The sequence below is a fragment of the Crocodylus porosus genome, unplaced genomic scaffold, assembly GCF_001723895.1.
Source record: "Crocodylus porosus isolate Cpor-Errol unplaced genomic scaffold, CroPor_comp1, whole genome shotgun sequence".
In the NCBI taxonomy this organism is placed as follows: Eukaryota; Metazoa; Chordata; order Crocodylia; family Crocodylidae; genus Crocodylus; species Crocodylus porosus.
In genome coordinates, this window is record NW_017728886.1 from 227,485,185 (window position 1) to 227,506,757 (window position 21,573).

A 21,573-nucleotide genomic window follows, 5' to 3' on the forward strand; every position below is an offset into this window, starting at 1 on the left:
TAGATGATCTACTCAGGTCCCTTCCAACTCTAGAAACTATGAAACTATGAATAGAACTGGATAGTGTCTGTCCAATAATATTAGATGGAATGACAAGGGGGAATTTTGAATGCAATTGCATTAAAATGGTTACAGAATCAGGTGAATTGGCAGTGAGCTAGAGAATGTGTATCTCTCCAAGGTTTTAGGTTTGTTTGCATGCTTGTTTGCTTCTGTAGCTTCACTTTATTAAGATATGCAAGTTTCTTAATACACATGGGTGCAGAAAGCCTTGTCCACAAGGTACTATTTGAATGAAGAAAATCCAAGGTAGGAAAAGTCTTAATTTTGTATTAGACAGATTGAAAGAGTCGTAACCATCATGAATACAGCTTTACCTATTCTATCAACCTCACATTTTTTAAACAAAAATGCTCAGCCATTTAAAAGAGATACCGCTGTATTTTTCTATATTCCAAATGACTCATCTGATTCTAGAATGAATCTTAATAAATATCAGGAGACTTGTAGCACTTGCATCATGAGCTATATATCAAAGGCAAGTAGAGAAGTGCATCACATACACTTCCAGCAGAAAGGGCATGTCTATATCATGTTGGTCTGTTCTAGGGACCAGGAAACATATCCTACCCACCCACTCCCAAATCAGCTTTCACTGAAAAAGTGTCACATAGCTGTTTTGTGGTGTGCCTTTAGGGCAAGTCCACCACCTCTGTCAAGCTCTCAGTACTGACTACTTCTTAGAGGAGCAATGGGCATACACAGTGCCACTCACAGAGCCACCGTGGTTACATGAAATTTTTCAGCATCTGGGCTAGGGACAGACATTCAAAAAGCCTGTGCCTGTATTGATTCAGCCTTTGCAGATTAGTTTAACCAGCCTAGATTGAATTAGTTTGCAACTAAGACATACCCTCTGGACTGAGGAAATGCAGGCACATGCCTGCCGTGGCTTAGGCTAGAAGATGGGGACTGCTAGAGCAGCCCTCCCTTCCTTCCCTTCTACAGTGCTGACCTGGGGGGTGGGGGGATGGGGGGCATGGCCAGGCTTGATAGGATGTTCTGATTAAGGAGGGGTGTAAACCCCAACCCTGCCTGCACTTTCCCAGGCTTTTCCCTGCTCGCTGCTCAAAGGACAGGAGTCTTGCCAGCCCCCAGCCCCAGGCTAGCACTCTAAGGCAAAGGGGGAGTGTGCAGTGCATGCATCTGTTGATGATACTAAGCTTCTGAATCTCTTTCTCCCTGCTTCTTTATACTGTCTGCAAACCTAACAGGCAAGGGGGGCAGCAGGGAGCTGATTACACAGCATTTATCAGCCCATCAGCAAAACAAAAGCCTCGCTCATTAGTTCAAGCTCTTCTTAAACAGCTTTTTCCAAGGAAGGAACGGAGGGACATTACCAACTGACCTGTTGATTAGCTCCAAAAAGCCCTAAGCGGGTACTGTTCTGTCTGCCTGTCCCAGTGAAATTGGAGATACACACACCTCTAAGTATTAGTTAACATACCACATGCCTAGGGTTCATGGGGCTGGAGTCTGTGCTGTGGGAGATGGAAGGGGTGGATGAGATCTCTGCTTGAGCAGCAGGGAGGGGAGGTGGGAGAAGCCAGGCAGACACTGTTGTGCCTGCAGTCTCCACTGGAGCTGTTATGGACCAGAGGGGTGGGACCAGCTCTGTTCTCTGGAGCAGACAGAACATCCCAGCCCAGAGTTGCAGAGCATCTGGGATGCTGGGGGACTCTGGTTTAATTTAAACCAAGAAGGGGTCTGAGACAGACATTGCATAAACCAGTTTGACTCAAATCAGTTAAGTCTGATACAGGTTTTCCTTCATTTATGTGGTACATGTGTTTCCAAAGAATGGCGCATAAATCGAATTCGCATAAAGCAAACCCATTTAATAATATAACAAATAAGGATAGGTTCCCATGGTGGTGAGGGAGGGAGGGAATGAGGCTGGGGCTGGGGAAGGGACGGGGGGACTGGTGCCGCTTCCAGGGCTGCATGAGGGAACAAAGCAGAGGGAACAGAGCGGCAGTCACACCAACCCCGGCTGCAGTGGCCCCAGGAGTGGCCGGAGCCAGCTGCCTGCAGCCTCTGGGCTGCACCATGCTCCGCCTGTCCCCCTGCACCTGGGCTCTGTCTGTCCCCACTCACCTCAGCTCCTGGGCTGTGCCATACCCTGGTGCAGGCAGCTGGTATCGGCTGCTCCCAGGGCCACTCCAGCATGGGCTGGGGTGAGTGTAGACAAGTGGAGACCCAAGTGGCATGGGGCACAGCACTCACCCCAGCCCCATCTGCAGTGGTACTGGGAGTGGCCCACACCAGCTGTAAAAGGAATGGTCAGTGGGTGTGGGAGTGTCTCTTGCTGCTCTGTACCCCTGGGAGGGCTGCAGGCTGGGGGGCTCTGCCAGGCTCTTCCCAAGGGGCATGTGCCCCCCCAGCCTGCAGCCCTTCCAGGAAGCGCGAAAAAGGAAGAGGCATGCCCGCACACCACCCCCCCGACAGTTCCCTCTGCACCACCTGGGGCTCCGCTTGCCCGCACTCACCTCAGCCCATGCTGTGGGGGGAGGGGAAAGGGCCATGGCCCCATTCACCTCAGCCCCAGCTGCAGTGGCCCTGGGAGCAGCTGACACCGGCTGCCTGCACCAGGGCATGGAGCAGCCCAAGAGCTGAAGTGAGTGAGGACAGGTGGAGCCCAGGCACGGGGGGGACAGGTGGCGCATGGTGCAGCCAGCAGCTGCAGGCTGCTGGTGCCGGCCACTCCCATGGCTGCTGCAGCTGAGGCTGGGGTGAGAGGGCCATGGACCTTTCCCCTCCCCCCACAGACTTACTTGGTTGGGGATGGGAGGCATCTATGCTGATTGCATAAGAGCAAATTTACCTTACATATAACAATTTATGGGTCTAAATATGCTTATTGTGTAAGAGCAAATTCACATATAAAGGAGTGGCATAAATCGAGGGAAACTGTACTACATTCAACCAGGTTTATCTTAAACCAGTTTCAGCCATTTTGAAACCGGTTTATGTGCACTGATCTTATGTTCTGTTTCAGGTTTAAACCAGTTTCTGATCACTTAAACCAGTTTATAATGTCTGTCCCCTAGGCTTACAGCACATGGAGCAGGAGTGGGTGTATGTGCATTTGCCTGAGCTCCCTAGCACAGTATAGTGCATATAAAACTACCCCAGGAAAATATTTCTAGCTCTGAAGAGGCTAAACAGACAACAAAGCACGGCAGGGAGAGTGGGGGAGGAAAATACCAGAGCTAAAGTACAGTTAGGATTAGGATGCTTTTTTTTCCCCAGATTGGGCCAGATGACTCCCCAGCAGTAGCATATTTGACAAAGGGTCCCATTTGTGTAAATTTAACTATTCAGCTGACAAAATGACTAAGAGTAGCAAAGACTTGTTCTCAGCATTCTTTAGTGCAAAGGTTTTCAACCTTTTTGGGTCAGTGTACCCCTGGCAGCCAGTTAAGAAGGCAGGAGTCCCCGGGCAGCCAGATGAGTGGGGGGAGGGGGAGGGGGAGGGGGAGGGTCCCCTGCAAAAGTGCAGGTGGCGCCTGCTGCCGAGTACCCCCTGAGGCCATCCCAAGTACCCCCAGGGGTACATGTACTGCTGTTGGAAAAATCCTGCTTTAGAGAAATAACCAGCTTCAGTACTGTTCACTGGGGTGGAATGTGGTGCTCATTAAGTGGCTTACGTCTGCAAGAGAGGTGCTGAGATAAAGGAACATGAAGCAACAAGTAGATGCAAGAATTCACATGCATTCAGTTAAAAAAGGGTACCTGTTTTCTCAGTGAGTCTTTTGCATTTAAAATGCACATCTTATTTAAGCATGCTGTGTTACAGCCCCAGTGTTGTGGCACTTATGCATGACAAGGAAGAGACTGAAGGCTTTGGGTATTTTTAGGGGGAAATGTGACATTTGATCATTTCTCTCCCAGGAATAAGTAACTGTATGAGTCACTTTTGTTGCTAGGGATGGCAGTGGGGAAGGACAGATTAACTATTGGGTTTGGGTAACTCTTCCTGTCGTTGGCAGGTTACAATTTTCCTGATCAAAGTGGAAGCTGACATAGCTGTGTTTCTCTCTCATTCTCCATCTTACAAGAAGGAAGCATTAAAATAAACACTCAATGTTGCTTTACAAAGGAATTGGAAAGCTTTTTTTCCTACAAGTACTTTCTCAACTGCTGTTATGACAAATACAAATAGCTAATTAATTAGGTTATTTTATTTACTTTTTTTCATTCCCCAACAAGCTATATTTAAGAAATTGGGGTTTCTCCGTTCCCTAGATTACCTATAGATTCTCTAGATTCCTTATAAAAATATTGCTCTGGCAAATTGTTCAAACCAAAGTACCTAAAAACAGAGTTTCTAATTCAAGATTTGGACACCAAAAAAAAAAGTGGCTTAGCACCTGAGTAGCACTGAATTCATTGTAGGGTATGTGAATATTCACCCATTCTGAAAATAAGGATAGTGATAGGCAAAGGAAATAGACTTCAGGTTACCAAATTTGATTTTTTTTTCTCAATTCAGTTATTATTTAAGAACACATTTTCTGGCCAGATATATTGCAATACAACCTGAATTTGCAGTACTGCTAACGGAAACAAGTACAAAAAAATTTGGATGCAATATGTAAGACACACACATGCATTGTCAGAGTCTTAGATTTTGTTCCCCTTGCAAATGCCCACCAGACAATTATGTTAGACTCCACATGCGGTATCTGAGCTGAGCTGCAAACTTTATTCTTTATTCTTCATTTATTTTCAAAAAAGGCAATTTGTAGGGCAGCTGTAGTGAAAATGGCAGACATGAGATTTCCAAATCAAGCTAGTTTGACATTTATAGAAATATTTAATCTTCAGGCATTTGTAATAAAAGACGAGGAAATGAAGGACTACAGTCACAGAACAGAACGTCTTCCTTTTATCCAGTACCTAGCACGTGGAAAGCTCTAGGTCCATTCTGACCTCTGCCTGGTCCATTCTGACCACTTATCCAAGCACTGACGCAAGTGCTGTTGATGTTAATTTAATTGTGTTTTTCTGCATGGGAGTTTCTTGGTCTCATATTTCAGATGTTCAATTAATATTTAAGTAGGCCAAACAAATGGAACAAGAGTAGGAAGGACTTTGAATCCTGGCATTCAGGGTCCATTACAGAGAGGAAAGAAAGTCAGATACAGCATTGATTAAACCAGCCTAAGACCAGCAATTTGAACCAGACTGTCTGACTTCTCTGGGGCATGCCTTAATAAGGAGGTCAAGGAATTATTTGTCTCTCTGGCTTAAGGGCTTCTTTAATAAATGCTCTACAGAAGATCAACTGTATCATGAAAGATGGAGGACACCCCCGGAATCTTATAGCCTGATAACTATGGCATTTCTCTAGAAGGCAGAAGTTGTGGGCTTAAATCCTGTCAAGCAGAGTAGAGCGCTGAACCTGGATCTCCCATCAGCTATGTGAGCACAGTACCTGCTAGGACAGAGGTGTCCAACTGGTACCCCAGAGGCTGTATGTGGACTTAATTTGCAGCCCTTGAGCTCCTGCCCAGTTGCTGCCTCTCTCACTGTTTCTGCTGTGCCAGGGTCTGCAGGCTCCCTCTCTCACCTCTAGCTTCCACTACCTGTCCCTCCCCCTAGGAGGGGAACCTATGCTGCCCATGTGGGGTGGGGGGGTGAAATATTCAGAAGTTAGACAGCTCCATGGGCAGAAACAGGATTTTGAAAAAAGAAGTGTGGGAGTGCTGCAGGGATGGCTATAAGTTCCCCATGCTGGCTTCCAGCACCTCTACAGGCAGACTTTGTCACGGCATCAACAGCCAGAGACTTTGAGTCCCTGAAGCAGGTAAAACTTGGCCCTCACTCCCTACCACTCAGCCCCTTCTCCCTTCTAGCTAGCACTTGGTGGCACCTCCACTCCCTCCCATTTCCTCTCCCCCTCCTACAGGGTTAGCCCAGGGTGCAAACCCTGCTAATTACACTTCTGGCTGCAGGAAAGGAGGAACCATCTGCCACAGCTACTCTACCTGGCTGACCCAGGAATGCAAGGAAAGAAACCCCAGGCCTTCTCCTGCCCGCTCCAGCCAGGGCTGTGGGAAGCAGTTGAACAGGGTGCCAGGCATGGCTTGGGACAGCAGCAGCAGTGGGTGGTCTCTGTTTCCTATGCCTGCTCCATGAGCAAACTTTGGAGGAGGAAACCTGCCACCAGTGTCGCTGATGGGACACTCTCCACAGCTAGAACCTCTGGGCTGGTGGAGAAAACTTGGACAAGCCAGATAGGGAGCAGGAAACTACTCGCCACCACCACTGTGCCCTGTTGAGTCCAACACCCCATGTAGCTGCTCCCCATAGCCCCTAGCCGAAGCAAGGCAGTAGCAACCCTGGGGCTCTCCCTCCCCCGGGTCAACTGGGGACAGTGGTGGGTGTGCCTCCATTTTTCCTGCACTCACATGAGGTAAAAAGGGAAGATTTTCCTCCAGCCTTTTGGTTCCTTACTTTTTGTTACAAGTGCTAAAACTACAAATGCTTTTTAAGATCCAAAATATAGTTTTTACTTCAGTAAGAAAAAAATGAAAATCCCACCCATGTGGAAGTGGAGGAGGGGGAGGAGAAGGGGAATTGATCTGGAAGCCAAGAACACAACCTCCCTCCCCCCACCAAAAAAACCCAACAACAAAAAGAGTTATTCACATATCCTCTTTTGAGTTCTGGACTTGGGAAGGCTTTTGACTAACTCCTGTACAGCCTCTCAGATACACTTTCTATTAGCTACCACTTCCAGGGAATGGGAGCCTGCTATCCCACTGTCCCACAGGTGTGTTAACAGCAGTGCTAGGGTGTCTCATAGACAAGAGGCAGCCCACACAGAACAGCAGACCTCTGAGGATGTTGTTGCTATCTAGACATGGTGTTGTTGATGTACCAAATCACTATATTGTTGATGATTTTTAATGACTGGCCATTTCAGATGCAGACATTCGGGTGCCAAATACTGTCGCACAAGATGTATGATGCAGGAATAAACCCTAAGACCATAAACATAAATGGAGATTCTAATATGAAATATAATGTATATATTTTACCCAGAAAAATTTCTAAACAAATGATTTTCATTTCTTCCCCCTGTTTTTTCCAAGGCACTGCAGAAAGCATTTATTTCAGATTATTGTACGATGTTATCATGGAGTCATCCCATTTTTCTCTGTATGTAAATAGCTTCTGCAGCACCACTCATTAAGGTAGTATATAGGCCATTCCCAAAAATGCAAAGGTGACTTAGTACCATAAACAAGATCCAGAGGATACTTTAGATATCTAAAAATGATACTTATTTTATATTCACATTCAAAAAGAAGGGAAATACAGTAACCAGAAGGGACTGTTAGATAGCTCAATGGTACTTTGACAGCTCAACACTAAATTGTTTTAACAAATATTCAAGATCCCTTCTGCCCTTTCATCTGTTCTCACTTCCCTACTGACTCACTTTTCTCTCTCCATCCCTCATTTCCTTTCCTCAGCCTGACAAACTTTCTTTATGTAAGTCACAAAGGCCTTTGGCTAAAATAATTTCATGCAGCTTTTCCAAAGCCAAATGGGAGGGAGAGACTAGAAAGGTTTCAATGTACATGCACCAGGAAGCGCAAACGTGCCACAATCTTTTAAATTCAAGATAGTGCAAGTTGAGATTAATCTAGGTGACACAGAGAACATTTGTGTACAACATCTGGTGATTATTTTTAATAAAGAAAACTCAATTGATAATAAATACTTCCCTGAAGTCCAACATATTTACTAGTTCAAAGAAATGATATCTTTCTGTTTATTTCCTTGCTAGAGGATCTCTTAATAAAAGAAGAACTGAAGTAACTATAACATTGGTTAAGTAAAAAGTGATGATAAATGTTAAGGTATGGACTAGCTAAAAGTAGGCCTGTGCAAATTTGGAAGTATTCAATTTGGATTTGGCCAATTCAGAGGACAGTGGTTCAATTTGGAGATTCGGATAACTGTCCTGAATCGATTCAGCTGAATCAGCTTTGGAAGATTTGGTGCTGAGTTGGAGAGATTCAGTGATTCGGATCAGCTGAGGAGAAGCAGGCAGAGCTGGGTGGCTGCAGGTTCTCCCGCTTCTCCTCCAGCTGTGCCTGCCTTTCCTTGGGTGAGGAGAGCTGCAGGAGAAGCCCCCATGGCTGCCCTGCCCGACCCCATCCCCTGCCCAGCCCAGCCTCCTGACACATTGAAAAAAAAAAAAAAGCCCCATACTCACCAGCTCTGGTAGAGGTGATTGGGGCCGCTGAGGACTCATGGCAGAGCCTCCTCATGCAGCGGAGGGCAGCAGGGATCACCCCCCCCCACCTGGCACCCACATGCTGCGCACTGTCTGGGAGCTGGGGCCACTCTGTGGCTGAGTCCCACTGGGCCCCAGCTGACATGTAGAACTGGGGAAATTGAACTGGTTCAATTCCCCAGCTCCTGGTTTGATTCCCCAGCTCCCAGTTCAATTCACCTGGGATCTGGGGCAACTCCACGTGTCAGCTGCAGCCTGGCACTGATTAGCCATAGTGGCCCCAGCTCCCAAACAGTGCTAAGTGCCCTGCTGAGCAGCACTACACTCGTGCCATGGGACAGCTTTCATGTGGGTGGTGGGTGGGAGGGTGATCCCTACTGCCCTGTATTGCATGGGTGGGCTCTGCCATGAGTGCCCAGAGCCCCTAATCACCACTCCTGCATCTGGTGAGTGCGGGGCTTTTGTTTTTCAAAAGTGTTGGGAGGCTGGGCTGGGCGGGGGATGGGGCCAGACAGGGCAGCCATGGGGGCTTCTCCTGTGGCTTCCCCGGCTGTGCCTGCCTCTGCCTCTGTAGGGGGAGCTGCAGGGGCTCTGCCCTAACGCTGCTTGCCCAGTTGGCACGATGCAGGCACACGGAGGGCACGATGCAGGCACAGCTCTCTCTAGGCAGCAGCAGGGCATAGCCTCTGCTCTCAGTGCTGCCATGCTCACATCAGTGCTGGAAGCTGGGGCTCTTCTCTGCCGCTGCTTGCCAGCCAGCACAGGAGGCGTGGGATGTAGGTATGTCAGCACTGGGAGCGGGGGCTATGCCCTTCTGCCACTTGTCCCCTTCTGCCCAGAGCGAGCTGTGCCCGCATCCTGCCCCCCCTGCCGGCCTGACTAGGCAAGTGGCAGCAGAGTAGAGCCCCTGCTCCCAGTGCTGACAAGCTTGCATCCTGTGCTCCCCTCTCCCTGAGAAACGCACCCCCCTGCCCCGGCTGGGCAGCTTGTCCCAGCCCCAATCCCTCCCTCCCCCGTGCCCCTCCCCTATTCCCTCCCTCAAACCCAACAGACTTACCAGCTGAAGGCAGCTGTCAGCTGCCTGTTTAGTTTATGGCCGAATCTCTGAATCAGCCTAATCTTTTTCTGAAGCTTTTCCAAATTGATTCGGATGCTTCCAATTGATTCAGAGCTTTTTCTTGGTCTTCCAATTTGATTTGGATTTGGAGATTTGGTCTCTGAATTGGGTTGAATTTCCTCGGAATCAAACCAGCTACCGAAGCTTTGCAGTCCTAGTTAAAAGCCTTTTGCCATTGGCTGGGCATGCCTTGAGCCAAATTACCTGGTCTTAAAAACTCCTAATTTTTTAAATAAAAGGGAATTCCAATCATTCCAATCAGAACCTGGATCGTATTTACATAAATCCATACACCCAGTTATACCTCATTTGTCTTCTGCAAATCCATATGAAGAGAACGGAAATGTTCATGACAGTACTGAATATATCACCAATTGTTTCCTTATAGCAAGAAGTCATACTACTATAAGTAAATAGCTCATTTCCAAAGAGGACAGTAACTATTTTTATCCAATAACATTCTTAGTACTATTTGAAATGATAGAATTTTGGCAAATAGGGCTCTCTCTTGATTGTGAACTTCATTTCTTTATGATCATGATTTCCACTAAATGTTACGATCATGACTTCCACTGCCTTTATAAAGAAAGATACCAAGGGTGGCAAGCAGAAGAAAAGCATATACTACACAATAACATTCTTGGTCCAGATATATTTTTCCCTTCCAGTTGGAATAATAAAAGCTTATGATAACTTCTTTGATCTTTTTCTCTTAAGTTTTATAACTGCTCGCCAAGAAGCCAGTGCTCAAACTTGCCTGCTAGCAAGAATAGATTTGTGAACAGTCAGGGCTTTCAAAACCAACCCAAATTAAATTAATATCAATGCCTTTAAACATAAAAATAGCAGAAAAGAAGCACATAACCTAACCATAATCTGCCAATATCCATCAAAACGCATCCTCTGCAGCTTTGACATTTTACCAGTACTCCCACAAATACTTCATAAAAACAACATTATTGCATATACTCTTACTACCTACAGTTAGAAAAAAATGAGTAGTGGCATAGTGCCTCTAAACCACTTGGTAAGAAAAAAAGTTCAGCTGAGAGTTAAGCTACAGGAACACTGATGGGAACATCAATTCTGTACATATTATAGCAACAGGAACTTAGACACTGCCAGAGAAAAAGAGCCAGAGTGGAAGATTATAGTTGTTCTACTGGACACTCCCAAAAACACTGCTGATATTCTCTTATAATAGCTAAGTAGTACAGCTTATATGGGTGTTCTTGCTTCAACATTGTGGGCTGTTACTATGGATTATTGTGCTCAGTTTTAGACTAGCATAGCTAACCCCGTCTTTACTCGTTGTAACAATAATAGAGAAGATATTAAATGTTATGCTAATTAATATTTAATTGTTCCAGTTCCTCAGATACCAGGACATTCAGGACATACCAAGACAAACATTTTTCTCAGAGATTCATTGTTCAAGCCTCTCTATATATACTAATATCTTCAATTGCAAAGCAACTGAGAATACTCAACTGAAGTCAATAAAACTATATTTAATATACATTCTGAGTTTTAATCAATGCTTAAGGCAAGGGGTTTTGTGGGTGATATCTTTTATTGGACCAACTGGGTGACTGGGTTATCTTTCAAATGCAAGGCATTCCTTAGAGTGCCTTCATCAGAATTCTTCATAAAAATCCTTGCCTCTTGTAATTCCTGGAACATCATTCTAACACTACCAATTAATGCTTAACAAAGTTAGAGTATGCCTTCTGTTGAATAGTTCTTAGTAAAATGACTGATGCAGTATATATAATATGAACAGAAGCAGAAAATTATAAAACAAAATTAAATCTTGAGTAGAAACAGTTACACATTGCAAATAAGCTGTCTGCCTGCTGCAGCCAAGAAATTATTACTTGTTGTTATTTTTGTGGAAAATATTTTTAATGAGAAAATAGGGACAGAAGCTGGTGCAGAAATCCATGAGTACAATCAAAGGATTCCTAAGCAACAGAACAAATATAATACCAAAGTCATTTGAATCCATCACAAGGAGCCCCAAAATTAAATTTCCATTGCTAAGGTAATATTTTTTGGCTGCTGACAGACATGAAAAACCCCAAAACAAATCATTGCTTTACAGACATGAAAAACCCCAAAACAAATCATTGCTTTACCGAAACAGGAAGCATGTTAGTTCAACCTGGCTTCCCAGCATCTGTATAGATCAGGCAAGTCAGCGGGGCTTTTTGGCACGTTTATCTAAAGCTGATTCAATCAGCTTTAGATAAACGTGCCAAAAAGCCCCCTGCAGCGTGCTCCAACAGTACATTCACTTAGTATTTGCATATCATACAGAATCAAAAATTGATATGTTGAGACGTATTTTCTTTGTACTGTAGTGACTTACTATACAGTGCAATTCATGTGCTAATGAACTTCAATTCACTGTTAACGTATTCAAGAAACAGTACCCTTTTTCTCTTAAACCTGTCTTCATTAGATCTCAACATTGATTGGTGGTTGCCATATGCTGATATTAAGTGCTTTATATGCCAACTTAGCTTCCTAAATGTACGCAGGTTTAATAAATGGAAACAAATACTTCTTAATTCAGAACTAATAACTTCTTTTCTAATACCATCATGTCTTTTTTAAAACTGGAAATGAAAGTACTTTCCTCCAGAAAACAAATGAAAACATAAAAACATTGATAAATAGTATTCAGTAATAAAACTGCATTCAGTGTGAATTGGGATAGAAGTGTATAGAGGGTCTCCCCCTCCATTGACAATTAAATAATAATAATCCAGATTACTCATTTAGTACCTTTCTTCCAGGCATCACCAAACCTCTTTATCAAGGTGGCTCAACACACACACACACACACACACACACACACACACACACTTTTAACAGAGAGGGATTTCAAGATTCAGAGATCTATGGTGACTTGCCCCTAGTCCTCCCAATGAGCCTCAATAAATTTCTTTATAAAGGGAGCACGCCTTATTATCTTCAAATGATGAGGTATAGAGTGATACCTGATCCAAAGGCCAATAAACACAATAGAAAGGTTCCCACAGGCTTTGGATAACTGGAAAAACAAAAAATCATTAATCTGTATTGAGAGGCAAATTATACAAAAATATTTGTATTAAATGCATCAGGTCAATAAAAAGCCACTGAGACAGACCACAAGCAGGAATGATGGGAAGTAATTCAGCCTCAAATTTTAAAGTCTTTTGAGAAATATATGAAAGGAATATGTCCAGAATAGTTAAACGAGCATTAACTCCTGATGCTAGGCATGAAACCTGAGTAGCCTGTATTGCACAACCTATCTGGGGATTTGAAAATACAGTACTGTCATTCAGATTAGAGTCATAAAAGGCAGGAAAACATTTCTGAAGGACCCAGAAAGCAAAATGTGACCAGCAGCAGGGTCTGACAAGTCTCCTTGAACAATTATGTTCTCTGCTAATTTCAGTGGCTGCAGTCTACAGATAGGCTTATAGGAGATGTGCTGTTGACATACACATAAAGATTTAATCCAGATTTACTGTATGTAAAGACAGGAGTTTCTGTGGAGCTGTCCACAATGCTTACTCTCTGGAGGGCCAGAATTTTAAGGTATTTTCATCACCCATCTGTTATAAAATAGCTCTGGTAGCTGAAAACATACAAGCAAGGGTCATTTATATTAGCTCCATCCATGTTTTGTTCAGTTATTTCACAGTATATTAATCAACAATGATAAATTAAAACAGACACTGGATTTCTTCTTTAGGCTTGAATTTAGTTGTTCATTCTAAATAAATTTTCACATGTTGTTCTAATGTGTCGCAGGGAATCAAAGCTTGCAGAAATTAAATTAATTCTGTCAGATACAACATCCTTAAATCAATTGCATTGGAGAGGTCAGATAATTTAGGAGAAGGGAGAAATCAGACTTAATATTGCGTGAATGAATTCTGCCATTTTAAAAATGTTGTCACAGATGTTTGTTATAGGGTTAGTGTTAGCCCCAGGTGCTTGCTCAAAAAGATATGATGGACAATATATCCCACATACATTTCTTTACTATTGCCTTATAAAAACTAGGTATTTTGATTAGAGAGATCTCTCATACTTGATTAATTTTATAATATGGCAAATAAATATAGGAGACTGATGTTCCTGGCTACATAATTAACTCTGATGATTCACAGGTGGTTTAACATCTGAGATTTTAGCAGCTTGAATCTTCCAACAGTGCAAGAACTAGTTTAATAGCATATATTTCTAGTGAAGAAAGACATTTGACATGCGATACACTGTGTGAGGTGTCTTTGATCCCAAGGTTGTTTACATTTGAGAACATGGTACTTCTAAGGCTGTTATTTTGCACATCAGATAAATCTTTTGTCTTGCATTTAAACTTAAAAAGGCATTACAGGATGGTAATCCTGTCAGTATGCACTGACTGCAAGTGCATACACACAAAAAAGCAAAGAAATATTAAGAAAAATGTAAATAAGTGACATCCCATCCACAATTCACATCATGAGTAAAAATATAGGACTAAAATATATATTGCCATGTATGCCTTCAAAACAGGTTTTCCTTTGGAGCAAGAGCAGTAACTTTGGTACTGACAAACTTCCCTGAAAGCTTGAAAGATATATTCCTCCTCACATACCTTTAGGTATTACAGCAAGGCCTATTGAACCATGTCCACCAGAGAATAGCAGGGACTTTGGCCACACCTCTCTTCAGGGAGGTAGAAGTCCTCTTAGGTAGAAGATGGAACTGAATTTGGGTTTCTTGTATCCCTTTAACTCCGGTTAAAAAGGCTCATATATTAAAGGATGACAACTGTGTTTCAAATTAAAACAAGTGAAACAAGTGAAACACTCCATTCTTGAAAGAAAGGATGTTAGACATATACCTTATGAGGAGGGGTCGTGGCCCTGAATCTTGAATGGAAGGATCAGGGGTTTTGAGAACCTTGAATAAAGCATCTAAACCCCAGACAGAAATGGGATTAATTGGTGTTCCTATTAACTAGCTTTAGGTGGCACCTTGCGCAGTGCTGTCTAAAAATCCCTTCTGAGGCCCTTGTATCCTCTCATGCATTGTGTAGAAGCCTATGTCAGTAACAAATAATTCAGGATTTCAGTTTGGGGACCAGAAATCTAGAAGTTAGACATGGTGATCATCTGCACTGTAGCACCTAAATCTTCCTTTGGATTAAGCCCTAAGGACCTTGCCAAATTGGGCCTGCAGTAGGGAAGACGTAACCCAAAGTTACAACAATGTGACAAGAAAGATACAAAAATAAAGAGTTGCTGTCCAAAGGCTTATTGTTCTAAAGTCTGCTGACCCTTTCAAAAGAAATCAGCATCTAGATTACCTGTGCTGATTTATATTTAGGCTAAATATAAGAAGACCGAGCCAACTGAAGTCTTGAACTATGAGAAATCACATCAGCAAAGGATCTGGACCGTGATCCTTGACAGGAGATTATCTTTTAACAATATGCTATGTTGTTACATTAAATTATATAGCACATATAGAAAACATAAATATATCTATTTCTGTCTGTCTATATATAGAAAGAGAGTATAGTCTGCATTTATACTTTGTTTTACTTGATGTATTTTAATTTCAGTAATAAATTCTCTAATATTAGCTAGGAAAAATACAATTTCTTCCTAAAAGTCCTATAAGGGTCCTGCTGTGAATACTTACATGCATAAAGAATGACAGAAGGATACACTATTTGAGTTGTCAGAGAGTCTTTTTTGTTTCAAAGGAATTTTTGGTTGTTTATTTTAAAAACACAGGTTTATTTGATTTCTAACACTTATGGAACCAGGTTCTAGCATCCCCCAAACTGAACCATGAAGTATAGACACACAGAGAGATTTTTGACCTAGATTTATCAAAAGTAAGTCAAAATGAACACGTGAGACTCCTGTGACTTGCTACTTGATAAAGATATGGGACCAGAAAAAAAGAATAAGATATCCTGTGAGTATGAAAGTCAAAGGCCCCAGCTACACATTACACATAAGGCATGATTAATCAATTAATCACACCTTAAATTGTGACCCAGCCACATGTCCAAGCAATTAAAGGCATGATAAAACAAGGAATAAGCCACAAAGCTATTCCACAAAAAATGTGTAATAACTTTCTGGCTTGTTCTTATGCCATTAACTGGCAGGTGCAAAGAAGAGGATAAGAGGGAAGAAAGTGAAAGCTGTAGGAGACTATAATAATTTTGCTTCCTTGCCACAGTGGTAATCTGCCCTTTCAATAACAGTTCCTGACCATTAATTTAATGTCTAACATCAAGGTTGATTCACTATTCCAAACCCAGGTCCCAACGCTGAAGTCAGCACAGAATCCCCTGGAAGTCACAGGGACCAAGCAGAGCAACTTGCAGGACTAGGACCATTGATTTTATCAAATGAAGTGTGTTTTAAATTGCCTGAAGTTGTTATTTTACTAATCTGCTAGTCCTAACATGAATAAAAGTTCTGTAGGTGCAATTAGGCTTCATGTCTAAACTTTGTAATACTGTATTATTGCCACTTGGAGCTGACTGGAAATAGCAAAAAAAAGCCTATAGTGAACCACGTGATGCACTAAAACCCAGCTCACCTGCTTAGAAATGTGAAGACTGAATCTCAGCTAGTTGCCAATTAGCCATTTTTTTCAAAAAGGCTATATAAAATTAAAGCACCATTACCAGGAAATAAGCAGGGTCAGTGCCTTTCTATGCCTGCACTGCTAAAAAACTGCATTGTCAAACACACAAAAATTTGAATCACATCCTTCTTGAAGAATACATTATAATCAGTGTTCCCGTATGAATCATTTCAGACAGGACTGACTTTAATGGACTTTAAAAGCCCCCGCTTCCTTAGGCAAAGTTATACTTTCAAGACCATTACAGATAATAAGTCTCTGTCAGTGACTAGACACTGTAATGGTAAGACTGCCAGGATTACAAAAAGAAATATAATTTTGTAGTTTTTGAACATCAAAAACATATTACAAATATAATTGCACAAAGAAACTTTCCAGTCTGCTAAATGTAGATGCCAAATTTAATCTCTAAAAACCAGCTTTTAAATTGCCAGAACACCTCAAATATAACCAGAAATTGCTTACTTTTGAGATAAACTGTTAAATGATTGCGTATGAAAATCCCAGTGATGCCTTCTATTGGAAAGCAAATGTGAATAAAATCTCAGTATGCAGCATCACAACTGCCTGAAATAGCCTGATATTCTCAAATTTAAGAGATATTTGGTACTGCAGTTATTTCACAGTGGAAAACAATTAGTTTTTAATCAGTTAGTGGGAGCTACCCACATGTACTTAAGGCAGAATAGAATCCCTTAGGCTAGGGACAGACATTCAAAAAGCCTGAGCTAATTTAACCTGCAAAGCTGGAACTGATTTGGAGGTGGATAGTTATTCCTTTTTCATTCCAAAAATGCAGGCACATGCCTACAGTGGCTCAGGCTAGAAGATGGAGGGCGCCAGAGCAACCCACCCTTCGCTTCCACTGAGGTGGACATGGCCAGGCCCTGACAGGACGCTCTTATTATTCCCCCACCCCTCTTGAGCTGCCCAGCAGGGAATACTTATCACTCCTAACTCTGTGTTTATCACCCCATTAACAAAAAAAAGCCTCCCTCCATTAACTGATGGAGCTCTTCTCAAACAGCTCTTCCAAAGAAGGACATTACCAGCTACCTGTTCATTAGCTCCAAAAAGCCTGTCTGCTTTTTGTTGTCTCCCACAGCAGGGACTATAGCCAGCATGTGGTATGCTAGCTAATGCAGAGGTGTCTGCGTAAGGCGGGGGGTGGGGGAAATAATCCATGCTTAGTAGGGAGAAGCCAAGCAGACACTCTGTGCCTGCAAGGCTCTGCAAGAGCTGCAACCAAAGAGCAGAGGGGAGGGGCCAGCCCTGCTCTGGAGCAGAGAGCCCTGCCCAGCCCAAAGAGCATGCCAGGATGCTGGGGGAGTCGGGCTTACCTTAAATCAGCAAGGAGTCTGGGACAGACATTGCATAAACTGGTTTGACTGAAATCAGTTAAGTCTGATACTACAATTGAACCAGGTTTATCTCAGACTGGTTTCAGCTGTTTTCAAATGGCTCGGCCTCACCCTCTTCCCAGCCCCACACCTGAGAGAGGGGGTGGGAGGAAATGCAATGTGCAATTGAAAATAAATTTAAAAAATACGTGAAGAAAGAGGAGAGTTATGTTATACAGGTGATTGACAAAGGAAAGTAAGGATATCAGTTAAAATCAGTGGCCATTCTGTTCCTAAGTTTGTTTGTGTATTTTATTATAGATATTCAGTGGTTAAAAACAGAAATAACCCTTGCAGCAGGAACCAGAACCCCCTCTCAGCCAGTAGCCCCAACTACAAGTCTGCAATTCTTTTTAGAGATTATGACCTACATTCTTGGCTATCCTGCAGCGCAGCTGCCACAGGAATTGAGTGTGTCCCCTCATGCTTCCTGGTTTTAACCACTTGACTATTATGCAAAAGTTGGGCAATACCATGAATCAGTCCGGTGCCCCCATCAAAAGTAAGAGGTACATATTCTTGTTCCCAAGGGAACAGATGCTGCATGTGCAACCTGAGTCTTGCAATTAAGCTCTGAAAAAGAGCAGGAGTTCAGATGTATCTTCAGCCTCATGTTTCCTGTAGCTGTCTATAGTTATCTCTAGGCTTTTTGGATTGACCCTTGGGGGCATCTTAAATAAGTTAATGCATCTCATGCACCTAAATCTGGCCAATTTTGTGCACTTTTTAGGACTATCAGGAGGCTTCGAAGTTGGAGCAGTTTGTGACTCGTTTTCTACTGAAGGAAACACTCAATCAGTTACAGTCTCTCCAAAACTCCCTGGAGTGTGCCATGGAAACCACAGAGGAGCAAACTCGTCAAGAAAGGTAAGTGAAAGTTTTTCTCAGGTCAGGTGAATGTTGGGGGGAAAGGGGAAGAGGTAATGAATGTACTTCATATGGGCACTTTTACATGTGCTCCGACACATTCTGACACGTTCCAGCACTGCTGAAGCGTTCCAATCAGACTGCTCCAGCGGGATGCAGCACCCCACATTTCAAAATGGTGGTGGGGGCACTTTAACTAAACTTGGTTGAACGAGCTTTGTTAAATCACTGCCACTGCCATTTTGAAATGTGGGATGCTGAATACATGAGATGTTTGCAGGCATTTTAATTAGAGTGGCTCCTGAGAGGCACCTTATGATACTAAATCAGATACAGGCCTAAAGATATCCCAGCAAGATGCAATTATCATACTCTGCACAACACCTATTTTGCATTTTACTGTGATGTCCTAAGGAATTACAGGGACAAACACTCCTCATTGAAACTCTCATTGATGCCAGTGGAAGTTTTACTACAAGTGGGAACGAAGGACCAAGTTTTAAGATTCTGATCCCAGAATTGATAGCATGTAGGTACAGTGCTGCATCTGAGGAAGTGCTAGTATTTGGTTGCTATTTGAGAGGCTTATTGTGATTATTTTATTTCATTTTATTCCTTTGACTCTTCTCAAAACACAGAGTTACCTCACAGAGTCTGTACAAAGCCAGAGTTCCTTAGCCTTTCCAGTTACAAGATTCTTACTGATAGACACCATCACAAACACTAAAGTCAATCTAATGCAACCATACGATGCAACTCCATGTCCTTAACCCTCCATCTCCCAGTCCCTTCAAGCTCAAGTCTATTTCAGCTTCCCAAAGTGTCTTCTTTGAAGCTGGCCCAGGCCAGGAGCCTGGGGATGTTCATGTGCACCACCCATCATGGCCAGCTGCCTAAGGCTGCTAAAGCTAGCCCTAGTAGCAGCCCAGGCCTGACTGGCTGCTGGACACATGCCACCCCCCCCCACCTGCTGTCAGCTGCAAGGAGGGGAAAGAGGACAGCATATTTATCCCTAGCCCCCACCTGAAAGCGGGGTAGGGAAGGGGAACACACCACCCAGCCTTGGCCCCCCAGCTGGGGTCTGCGTGGTGCAGGAAAAACCCCATCTGGGTGCTTTTCACACTCCTCGTAGCCTGAGTTGCAGGGCTCCAAATGGCTCAGCCTCACCCTCTTCCCAGCCCCACACCTGAGAGAGGGGGTGGGAGGAAATGCACACACCTGACCCGACACTGCCCCCCACAAGCCAGGGTCTGTCTGGCATAGGAGAAAGACCCCCCACCGGTGGTTTTTCACTCCTCTACAGCCCAGCTCACCATGCTGGGAACAGCTCAGCCCTGTCCCCTCCCCAGCCCACACCTGTGAGAGGCCATCCAGCACTAAGCCAGGGTCTGCCCAGCACGGAGGGGAGGAGAAGCCCCCACCAGGGGCTCTTCAATCCCCTGCAGCACTGGGATCAGCTCAGCCCCATTCCCTCCCCAGTCTTCCACCTCCAGGAGGGGAAGTGGGGATGTGGGGTAGGGGGTACCCCAGCCAAGGTCCCAGCATGTCAGGGGGGTGAAAGCCCCCACTGAGGGCTTTTTCACTCCCTCACAGTATGGCTTGCCAGGTTGAGATCAGCTCAGCTCCACCCCCAGCCTGTGAGAGGCATGGGGCACTGAAGCAAACCCACTGGCCCAGCTGTAAACTGCTCCCCCCAGCCAAGGTCTTCCCAGGGCATGGGGGAAAGGAGAAAGCCCCCACCAGGGGTTATCTCCCCCACAGCCCAGTTCATCAGTTTGGCTTGGGCTCAGCCCTGCCCACTCCCCAGTCCCTACCAGCCTGTGAGAGACAGGGCAGGGAGGGGAATGCACTGGCTTGACCCAGCACCAGCCCTCACAGCCAGGGGCTGCCCAGCACGGGGCAGTGAAAGTCCCCACCAGGGGCCTTTTGTAACCCCTCAGCCCAGTGAGCAAGGCTGGGATTGGTTCCACCCCGTCTCGGTCTGGTTATTCAGGGGTGGTTCCATGTAATCAAGGAGTACGAGTACCATATGTCTATGGATAAGGATTTGTAGGATCAGGCATTAAAACAGTTTATTGGTTGTTAACTTGTATTTTATTTTTCTCTCTGGTATGTCTTTTATTTTCTCCAGTAACTGCATCACCATATATGTGTCTGAATTCATTTTTCAGCTGGTCCTAAGACTATCCTGAATATTCCTAGTGACATTTAAAGGTGAATGGCAAAGCAAAAAAGTAGCTTTGCCCTTTAATGCTGCTTTGTGATGCAGAAAGGCTGTCTCAAAATTTGGAAAGTTTTAAAACATATAATCTCTTTTTTTATATGGGAAATGTCATTTCCTTTGCTTCGTGGGTTGGATGCGAGTGTCTTTGAAGCACTGAATAATAATGTGAAAAAGGCTGCAACCTGAACTGCAGACTTCCTTCCCACACCTATTAAAAAGGTGGAAAATGCTGATTTGTATGTAATTTAAGACCAAGTGCTGTCACTTGTCATAAGAACTAGAGAACTGCCATCCCATAGGTCCATCTTGCCCAATATTCTGTCTCACAGTTGCAGAGAGTAGATGTTGAAAGGGAGTGAAAACTACATATGATCAGGATTTTGTCCACTGTTCCTCTCTAATTTCCAGCCTCCAGCATTTAAGGTCTAGGAAGTTCTGATTCAGAGGCTGTACCCCTTGAAATCCCATACTTAATAGCTACTGAGGCCCCTTTCCTCCAAGAATTTGTCCAATCCTTTTTTGAATCTGGCTAAGGTGTCAGCTTCCACAACACCTGGTGGCAATGAGTTCCACATTTTAATTACATGCTGTGTGAAAAAGAACATCCTTTTTTTAGTTTTAAACTTGCTACCTTGTGGGTGCATCCATAGGTAGCAGAAGGGGAAGAGTAATGGGGCTTAGCCCCCCCAAACGTGGGGCAGCAGTAGGGCTGCAGGCAGCCCGGCTGCGGGCTTCCGGCAGCTGCAGCAGGAGGGGTGCGCCGGCAGCGGGGAGGGAGGAGTGGAGCTGAGGCTGCCTGGGGCTATCACTGCAGAGGCGCTGCACAGCTGAAGGGGTGCAGGACTCAGCCGCAAGTGGCTCATTCGGGGGGGTGTGGCTCCTGCTGTTATGCACACCCTGGGAGGTACAGGGGGCATGTGCCTCCAGATCTGCATGGGGCAGAGCATGCTGCTGCAGGCTGGGGCCAGGGCAGCGCCAGGGTCTTCCC

The 21,573-nt window shown here is 44.2% G+C and overlaps 1 protein-coding gene and 1 long non-coding RNA gene across 2 annotated transcripts in view; both read left to right on the plus strand.

Moving 5' to 3' along the window:
* The window catches only part of LOC109320296, a 7,066-nt gene extending 3,408 nt beyond the window's left edge, over positions 1-3,658 (plus strand). Inside the window, exon 3 of the long non-coding RNA XR_002103771.1 lies at positions 3,441-3,658. This is a non-coding gene — a long non-coding RNA (uncharacterized LOC109320296). The remainder of the gene's footprint in view (positions 1-3,440) is intronic.
* NECAB1 (N-terminal EF-hand calcium binding protein 1) overlaps positions 1-21,573 on the plus strand; it is a 123,181-nt gene that overhangs the window by 79,236 nt on the left and 22,372 nt on the right. The window contains exon 6 of the mRNA XM_019550306.1: positions 18,225-18,361. Coding sequence (XP_019405851.1) covers positions 18,225-18,361 — 137 coding nt within the window. The remainder of the gene's footprint in view (positions 1-18,224; positions 18,362-21,573) is intronic.